Source organism: Cygnus olor, chromosome 2 (assembly GCF_009769625.2).
Source record: "Cygnus olor isolate bCygOlo1 chromosome 2, bCygOlo1.pri.v2, whole genome shotgun sequence".
Taxonomy (NCBI): Eukaryota; Metazoa; Chordata; class Aves; order Anseriformes; family Anatidae; genus Cygnus; species Cygnus olor.
Window position 1 is genome coordinate 46,607,571 of NC_049170.1, and position 9,962 is coordinate 46,617,532.

General features: G+C 40.4%; 1 protein-coding gene across 1 annotated transcript; it reads left to right on the top strand.

Annotated features, from left to right (window-relative positions):
* Positions 1 to 545: 545 nt before the first annotated feature.
* On the top strand, positions 546 to 3,457 carry XCR1 (X-C motif chemokine receptor 1). Its single transcript, XM_040548465.1, has one exon. It carries the CDS (start codon positions 824 to 826, stop codon positions 1,838 to 1,840), a length of 1,017 nt encoding a protein of 338 aa, XP_040404399.1. The 5' UTR covers positions 546 to 823; the 3' UTR covers positions 1,841 to 3,457.
* Positions 3,458 to 9,962: the final 6,505 nt, after the last annotated feature.

The following is a 9,962-nucleotide window of genomic DNA, read 5'->3' on the forward strand; positions in this document are numbered from 1 at the left end:
TGTATGTTCACCTGGTTGTATAACATCTTCCGAGTCCCAGTAACCTTTGATGCTGTTGTCCCATTTCAGACATCACGCTGGGGTTACATTCCTACCTGCAAACAGGCGGAGAGGTAAAGCCCTTAGAAATGCCTGTGGTGTGAGCTCTGTTCTTATGACACCTCTGAGAACCAACAGGCCACAGCGATGCTCTGAGTGCCCAGTTCAGGGGTGCTTCCACCAGAGTGTGCAGGTTTTTAGATACCAACCAATCCCTAGACAAAAATCTGAAGGAAGCTTTTCCTGTTCTTAGTTCTTGCCCTTGTTGATACTGGAACTCCGTGGCTTTCTGTTTCTCCAGTGTTGAACCTCAGTACCAAAGAATCACATACATGGTCAAGTGTTTCGAAATTTTATACCACTTCAGACAACCTAAAAAACAGTAGCAGATTTGAAAGTCTTGGCACCTGAGATACTTATATTAAAAAACTATGCCATCAACATTCACATAATAAAGGTTTAACAATTAGCAGTTGTCACTGACCATATTGGTTTAGAAACATCTTAGTTTCTGACTTCTTAATTATTTAAGATCTTGATGATGCTTTGAGGGAAAATCTTTAGTATCTACCTGTTCATGCTGTATTTGTAAGAGGAAATGATTCCTTTCTTTCCCCAAACTAGGACAAATAAGATAGTTTCACTGCTTCTTTTCTTCTTTAAAACAGAAGCATCCAGAGTGGGACTCTTATGTTATTGTGTTGCTTTTCACAAATACATTACCTTCACTCCTGTGATTCTTTGAAGTACCTGCTAGAGAACAGTGTGAGGTTTGCACAGCCAAATGGATGAAGAACAGTATCCAGAAGATTCAGATAACAATTACTCATATGAGTATTCCATTAATGAAAGCAATGTCTGTGAAATGGGTAACTATTTTGTGTTTTATACCCATTTCACTACTGTTATCTACACTCTGGCATTTTTTCTTAGCCTGCTGGGAAATACCCTGGTGTTATGGATCCTATTCAAATATGAAAACCTTGTGTCTTTAACAAACATCTTCATCATGAATCTCTGTGTCTCTGACTTGATATTCTCCTGCATGCTGCCTTTCTGGGTAGTGGACCAGTCCTTCGGGTGGATTTTTGGTGAGTTTCTTTGCAAAGCAATGAATGCCATTTTCTCCATTGGCTACTACAGTGGTGTTTTCTTTTTGACTCTCATGACTATTCTACGGTACTTGTCCGTCGTGAACCCTCTTTCCACTTTGAGATCCCCGACACAATGCTGTGGTTCTCTGGTGAGCTTGGTTGTTTGGACTTGTAGCATTTTAATTGTGGTTCCCGAGGTGATTCACACCACAGTTCAAGAAGACGTGGATGGGTCCAAGACCTGTGATTACAATGATTGGAAATGGAAAAAGGTGGATGTTTATCAGAGAAATGTACTCTTCCTGTTTTCCTTTGGGGTTATTATATTCTGTTACTTCAGGATACTGATAATTCTGCTAGGAACAAGATCTCGCAGAAAGCACAGAACTGTGAAACTCATCCTCATTATCGTGATGGCTTTCTTCCTGAGCTGGGCACCTTACAACATCCTCAGTTTTCTGATTACTTTTCCACCGTCTACCTGTCAGTATGAAAAAGACACCACCCTTGCCTTTCACATCAGCCGTAAAATTGCTTTCTCCCATTGCTGCCTTAACCCTGTGCTTTATGTATTTGTTGGAGTCAAATTCAAGAGACATTTGATACGTCTATGCAGCCAGTGCTTACCTTGTGGCAACAGTCAAGTTTCCAGCCCCAGGATCTGTTCTCAAGGCAAATTTCACTATGAAGATGCATCCATCTACTGAAGGGATACCTAACTATTGGCACTTATCCTGGATAAACTTTAAGATTTGAAAAGCCATGGATGATCTCTAATTCTTAAAGTCACTTCCTTGAGAAAGCGACATAAATTTACTCATTGCAAACATGGGAAATAACTTTAAAATGTATTTGTGGTGGGATGGAGAAGTGACTTCATTGGTCTGTAAATCTTACCTTTATGCTTTTTTTGCACTGTGAGATGGATTTTCTCTTATTTACATTTTTCTTTAAAAAAAAAAAAAGTTTGCTTTTTCCTTTGGGAGTTAAACATCGGGTCTTAACATGAATGGTGGTGTGCATTGCTTTCTTGCCTACCTTAAAACACTTATTATAGCAATGGACACACAAGGATTTCTGTGGCTTTTAATGCTTCACAGTGTTTGTCATTGCTGAACTCACTGGTTCTCTCTGTGTGTAAATGTTATTTTACCTATTGATAGGCAAATGTATATAAAACTAGCTTAGAGTAAAAATTTCACCAACCAGTAGTTTGACAATGGTTCTAAGTAATAACTCAGCTTTTTTGGCAGCCACCTTAGCTGACAAGAGATTTTTCTCAGCTTTTGTATAGTTTATAAAAAGCAGAAACTCAGGAATGCCCATAGTATGATACCCTGTATCAGAACTATCTGGAAGCAAAAATGCCTAGGGAAAAGTGAATGGGGCAGACATACATGACACATCCAAATAGTCTTCTTAGGGTTTGCCTGCAGTTTCTAATTTGTGCTTCAGTTTAGCTGCCAGAACACATTGATCATATCTTGTCCCTTATCACCAGATGTACCTCTCTGAACAGGTCAATAGTATCCCAATACTACCATAATTGCCTAAAGCTTAAAAAGTAAAAATAAGGCTATTCATTAATCAAATAGGGAACTCACTTGTGTTCAGACAAACCATGGAAGAGTGGAAGCTGCCATTGATCTGGTCGGAGTGGAAACCAGACTTTGGCTCTTGTCTTCTGATAAAGGATAAGAGACATTTGAAATGAATATGATTGCTTTTATGCACTTCAAAAGACTTTGGACCGGAATTCAATATCTTAAACTTTGAAGAGACAGCCTACTGAAGGACAAAGGATTCCGCATTTTTCTTCTGTGTTTTGTAAACCTGGAGTACTTCATGTATACCAGCAAAACTCTGGGAGGGGGAAATGCTGCAGCAGTGAGTGGAAGAAGGTCTCATGCACTTACATCATTTCAACAAACTGTCATTCAACTCATTGTCCTAGAGCTACACTAACCTCAATTTTTTAATGTCAGTACTTTTCATACATATCTAAAAAAGTCAGGAATTATAACTGAAGCACAAAAGATGTAAACAGTCCTGCTCTGCTCAGTTTTTAACAAGTTATTTAATGTTTGTAGCTTGAGCATATTTTGTTACAGTATATCTGAATATGTAAAGGGAATGCTGAATATTACCCAATTGTACTGCTGCCTACTGCTGCCAAAGTAACTCAGCACGTGAAGAGTTCCTCTCCTGCTATAATGAAGTGGTACTAATAAACAGTCTGAAATTCAATAGAATATTACACTGTTACCTTTGTTCTCTGCCTTTGGTAACTACCTATTAAATTTGAGATATTTTCAAATGAAAAATTGTGTATTTTCATAGATTCATTTAGTTTGCAAGAGACTTCTGGAGGTCAGCCACTCCCCTACCCTGCTCACAGCATTCTGTTGTCCCTGTTAGATGAGGCTGCTCAGGGCCTTGTCTGTTCAAACTCTGAAAATCTCCAAGAACAGAGATTGCATAAAACTACTCTGGGTCCTCTGTTCCAGTGCTTAACCATTCTCATGGTGGATTTTTTTTCATTTTACATGAACAAAATTTCCTTTGCTGTAACCTGGTGCTGCTCCCTCTTGTCCATTAAATGCACTCCTCTAAGAGTCTGGATCTCTTTTCTCTATGGCCCCATTGCATAGTGGAAAAGAGCAATCAGGTCTCTGCTGAGCCATGTTTTTTCCTGGGGCTAAACAAACCCAGCCAATCTAGTTTCCACATGAGTCAAGTGCTCCGGCTCCTGAACTATCTTGGTCATCCTCCATTGGCCTCACTTCAGTCGGTCAACCTCTCTGTTGTATTTGGGGAGCCCCAAACTGGATATGCTACTCTGCTTATGACCACACGAACGTCAGGTAGAGGGGAATAATGTTTTTCCTCAACCCATTGGTAATGCAGGATCATACATAGTTATGGTTCACCGCTGCAAGGGCATCTGACTGAGTTGTGTTCAACTCGTTGTCCACTTGAGCTCCCAGGTCTTTTCCAGCAAAGCTGATCTCTAGCTTGGTGTCCCCCAGCCTATGCAGTTGCAAGGAGTTAGGCCAGCCCAGGTGCAGGACTTTGTATTTGCCACTGTTGGACTTCCAGGGCTCCTGTCAGGTCATTCCTTCCACTTTCTGAAGACTCTTTGCATGGTAGCCCTGCAACTCACCTGCTCCCTCTTAGAGTCATAGAACCAATCATTTAGGATGGAAAAGACCTCAAAGATCATCAAGCCCATCAAGTTTTACTTGGTGTCATCCATGATCTTGCTGAAAGTGCACCCTGTCCCGCCATTAAGGTTGCTGAAGAAGATGTTAAACAGTATTAGCCACAAACAGTATTTGTCCACAGCTGTTTGGTAATGGCTTTCAGGAGAATTCACTCCACCATCTGCTGGGGCACAGGGGAAAGGCCCACACAAAACTGAGCATCACTGCCATAAACCATCAGAGCCCCCAGCTTCGTGAAGCTGTGGGAGCCTGTATCTGTCAATGATCTGCCAGCAGGGGAAAATCCTCACTGGTAAGGGGTAAGGCAGGTATCCAAATTAATCCTTTCCATATCTAAAGTATATTCTTAAATTAAATTAGAATACTTAAAATCTGCACATTTAAAAAAGCATCCCACTCCCACTAAAATCAATGATAATTTTACCTCTGATCATAGTCAGAGCAAGAGTCAGACACTAGGCTCATAAAGGGGTGCAATGTGTTGGACAAAGCCTGGCATGCACTGCTTATTGCCGGGAGTATTTTGACCAGGAACAAAGATGCCTCCTTCTATAACTCGGTATTTTGAAAGCACCAACAGTGCTATTAAAATCATCAATAAAATTCTATTTTGTCTTCTCCTTACAGTTACAAAGCAGTTTGAAACGCTCTTGCTCATCCAGTGTTGAAACGGGAAGGCCCTGTGTTAAATGGAGAGAAGTTTGACTGATACTTTCTATACCGATCAGATGCCTATGTGTTCTTCAGGAAGCAAAACTAAAGTAAGTACAAAAATTAGAAAAGAAATTAGTGTAAGTTTGCTGTCAGTCAAAATGAGAACAGACTATAAGAAGTACCTGTAAAGATGACCTATGAAGACTAGTTATGCATCACCATAAAAGAGGAACGTAACCACCAGTACTTTACGTACCAGCACAGAGCCATTCTTGAGATGAACTCACCCACTCCTAAGCAGACCAAATTTTAGTGAGCCACAGGCCCATGTATTCACATCAAGAATCCTAACCACGTTAAGAATACGATGAACACTGAAGTCATCTCACAGCAATTGCGCATGGAAAGGGACTGCCACTAGCACTCTTGCTCTGCATTTCACCTTCCTCACGTAGGATTGTTAGTGGTGAAAGACCATAGAACCTGGTAAAGCTAGCCACACAGAAAACACTTTGAGTTTTGCAAACAAGATGATTATTCATTTCTTACTTAATCTGAAAAGACTTGTGTCTGGGGTGGAACACCACCACAGGTTAGGCAGGCAGTTGCCTGGAGTCATTTTTTTGCAGAAAAGGATCTGGGGGTCTTTGAACATAAGCTATCAAGCATGCTTGCAGCAAAGAAGGCCAGCCACATCCTGGGCTGAATTAGCAAGAGCATAGCCATTAGAACCAGCAGAGTGATCCTTCCCCTCTCTTTGTGTTGTGGTTTAGCCCGGCTGGCAGCTAAACACCACACAGCCGTTCGCTCACCCTCCCCACTCCCTCTCTGGGATGGGGGAGAGAAATGGGAAAGTGAAGCCTGTGAATTGAGATAAAGACAGTTTATTAAGACAGGAAAATAATAATAACAATAATAATAATAATAATAATAATAGTATTAATAATAATGTGTACGAAACAAGTGATGCACAATGCAATTGCTCACCACCCGTTGACCGATGCCCAGCCTATCCCCGAGCAGCCGGCCCCCCACCCCGGCTAGCCACCCCTATATATTGTTCAGCATGACGTCAGATGGTATGGAATACCCCTTTGGCCAGTTTGGGTCAGCTGTCCTGGGTCTGTCCCCTCCCAGCTCCTGCTGCATCCCTAGCCTGCTCGCTAGCAGGACAGAGCGAGAAGCTGAAAAGTCCTTGGCTTGGTGTAAGCACTGCTCTACAACAATTAAAACATCAGCATGTTATCAGCGCTCTTCTCATCCTAATCCAAAACATAGCACCCTGCCAGCTACTAGGAGGAAAATTAACTCTGTCCTAACTGAAACCAGGACACTTTGGCACTTTGTAAGGATGCATCTGGAGAAGGAGCCCAGTATGTGGAGGTCATAGACATACTGGAGGCAGTCTGGTGGAGGCCACCAAGCCACTTGGGGGTTGCAGCATGTGATGGACACGGAGAGGCTGAGGGAGCTGAGTTCATCTGGCCTTAGGAAGAGAAGGCTCAGGGAACAGCACACAGTGTCTGCAGCTTCCCGACGGGAGGATACAGAGAAGATGGAGCCAGATTCTTCTTGGAGATAACAATGGGATTGCATTATAACAATGCTTCATAACAATGGGATTGAAAAGCAACAGATTTAAACTGGTACCTGGCATATTCCAGTTAGTTATAAGCATTTTTTTTGCTCTACAAGAGTAGTCAAATACTGTAACAGAGACTCAGAAAGGTGGTGGGATTGCTGTCCTTGGAGGTGTTCAAGAGTAGACTGGATACAGCCTTGAGCATCATCATTTCATTACATCTGCTTTGAGCAAGAAGATGGACTAGAGACCTCAAGAGGTCCTTTCAAACCTAAACTACTCTATGATTTTATAAGTTGTTGCTGGAGAAATGTTAAACCAAGCAAAAGTTGCTGAAAATTTGTTTCAGAGTAGGATTCAGCCTGAACAACAGCATTTTCTAAAGAACTGAACACAAAACTCAAAACTGAAAAGTTAGGTTTTGTTGTCCAAGTCTTCACTGACCTGTGCAATGAATGTCATGGAAGTGACTGATTTCCTAGCTGAGACTATGCCTGTTTTTTTTTGTTGTTTGTTTGTTCATTTGTTTTTTAAAGTGCTACTTAAAGGTCTTATTTTGCTTTTGTATGTAGGTAAGGAAATGGCTGGAAAGAGTCATTCATGGGCATGTAAACAAGAAATCCCTGCTGCACACAGGACCAGTATTTACTTTACTGCAAAGGTTCAATAGGTACTCTATGAACGGGAGAGGTCTGAAAGGAAGCCAGCCCCTTCTGACAGATCATGGGCATTGTCAGATAGGAGCTTTAGGCTCTGTAAATGTCCAAAGAAGATATGTATCTTTGGTTTGAAATCAGAAGAGCAGTTTAAGTCTGGAGACCCTTCTGGAATGAAGCAAAGAACTAAAAATGACAGAGAAAAGTTCTGGGAGTGGAGTACTCACTCCATGTTGAGGAACTTTTGAGATACCAAGTCCAAAATACTTTTGTTTTTGTCCTCCAAATAATGCTGTTTTCTGAGATTAAGTTCTGCTTCTTGGTGGCTGCATCCTTCCAGACATCTTAACCAGCCCTTAATCTCCAAAGCCTTAGTATGCTCTTTATCCATGTGCCACACATCTAAATGTGTGCAGAAGACTCTAGTACATTTAAAGTGCACAGTCCAAAGTCTGTGTCCTGGCTCTTCTGTACCATTGCTGATTCAGCTGAGCCAGTGCTAAATCAATTCAAAATCTTGCTACCTCACTTTATTTACACAGGGGTGAAGTGCAGCCAGTTCTGAGCAGCGATAGCTCCTAATTCCAGTGTGCCAGCTGGCAGTCTCAGGAGCTCAACTGATATAAGCAGAGTATTCTTCCAAGTCCCTCAGCCACCTTGTCCAAAATACCAAATTTGCTTCTAGAGGTTTTCCAGAGCTCTGCTGTTTTTCTTTTGCCTGCTACTACCTTTATACCTACTGACAATCATTTTCTCTTTGTCCACCTATTCAAAACAGAACGCAAAGCAAAATGCAAACAAATGCAAAAAAGTGCTTCCAAAGCTTTCTCCCTGCAGTCACAGAAAGTCTCTGATGATGAACAGCAGTGTGTTGTTCAGTCTAGCTACAATGGTATGTTAATCCACTGAGGGTGACCAGGGAAGCTGGGAACTTGTTACCCTCATAAAATACCTCAAGTGCCCAGTGGAAGCAAAACCCTCCCCAGTTATTACATATCAATTAATGCTTTAAAAATAATACGAACATGTAGTACATACAACAATAATCTCAGACAGCTGGACAGAATGCATTCTGCAGACATGTACTCAGAGACCACTATGAAATATTCGCAGAATATAATAGCCACATGAAACATTTTTTCTGGTTGTCTGATGGAGCCCAGTTAGTTAACAGGGCTTAATAAAGATCTCCTCTAGTCAATGAGGCACCAAACTGCTGTCAGCATGACATGATTGATGACAATGTGTAATTTTACTTTATGATGAGCTAGACAGTGTGAATTGGCTTGCCTCAATAGAGGAAACTCTCCCCACATAAAAAGAGCACCTTTATGCAAACTTATGCACCATTAAAAACAAAGGCATCTACATTTATTTGCAAATCTTGTACAGAAATGGTTTCTAGTGCCACCAAAAAAAATAAAAAATCATTCTCAAATTGTGCTTGCAGAATCACTCTGTGTAAAAGAACTGCAGCTAGTATTAGATCTAAGCTCCACATTCAATGTTAGCAGTTGATTTTAGCTTTTATATAGTTATCTTGGCCTACATTTCAGCCACATGGAACAGAACCTAAAGGATACAGCATGATTGTTTCATGATCCTTAATTATTGAGTTATGTACCTTTATATTTACAATTACTTCCATAACATTCCAACAACTAGTCAAAAGATATTTCCCAACAAAGGTTTTCCATTTGCTGCTGTGACTGACATGACCTTCCCTGGGATAGTAAAATTGACAAAAATTCCCATCCAGCTCATCATAGTTTATGAAGAAGTTAATCTACAGATTTTCTCTAAATAAAAATAAACTACATAAATGGAGCAGAAAATGCATTTATTTTTCTGGGGAGTCTTCCAAAAAGCAAAAAACCTTGAAACTACTTTGTTGCTAAGAAATTAGAATATGCAGAAAATTCTAAGGAAGTGTTGGTCAGCTATGGACTTTGTTGGAAACAGGGTGCTTTTCTCTGTAGACACTGATGTCTGTATAAACAGATCATAATTCAGTAAGTAATGTTAATAATTAAATACTTCTAAAAGTAGCTTGCCACTACATAATTAAAAAGCAGGAGCAATCCATTCTACTTCTTTATATGTGAGAAATTAAACCACACAAAGATTTTTTGAAAATATGTAAAACCTCCACTGCACTGAAATTATCTGGGATCTGATTAATTGTTATTTGCAACATATGACCCTAAGGTTAATTTTGGAAGACCCAGTTGCCTGCTGATCAATGGAAAACAAACATTTGTTTTCAGCAGATGCTCCTGGTTGTGTACTGCATGACGTGGCAAAGCATGCTGAGAAGTCAGCCTGAATGTTGCTTCAGAGCAATGTAAGACATCCCATTGCATTTCATGAGTCATGTGCCCAAAACATGCTTAGCCCCATAACCTGCACGTCTGAGGACATTAAAATGTTTTCAGGCTTTTTAAAATCATACATTAGGTGAAGGCTATTCACCAAAACTTCAAGGTCACTTAGTCATCCTTAGGTTGAGGATGAAAAAAATGAGAATGATGGAGGCATGTCAGTGACTACATACACCATGTATTTCCTTATAGTCTTGAAAATAGGATGCTTTGATCTTATGTCTGCCAAAGCTAAATTTTATGACATTAATAGAAGCATTGTGGCAAGAATTGATGACAAACTGATCACAAGTTTTATTTAAAATCGTTTATTTAAGTTAATGATAATGAAA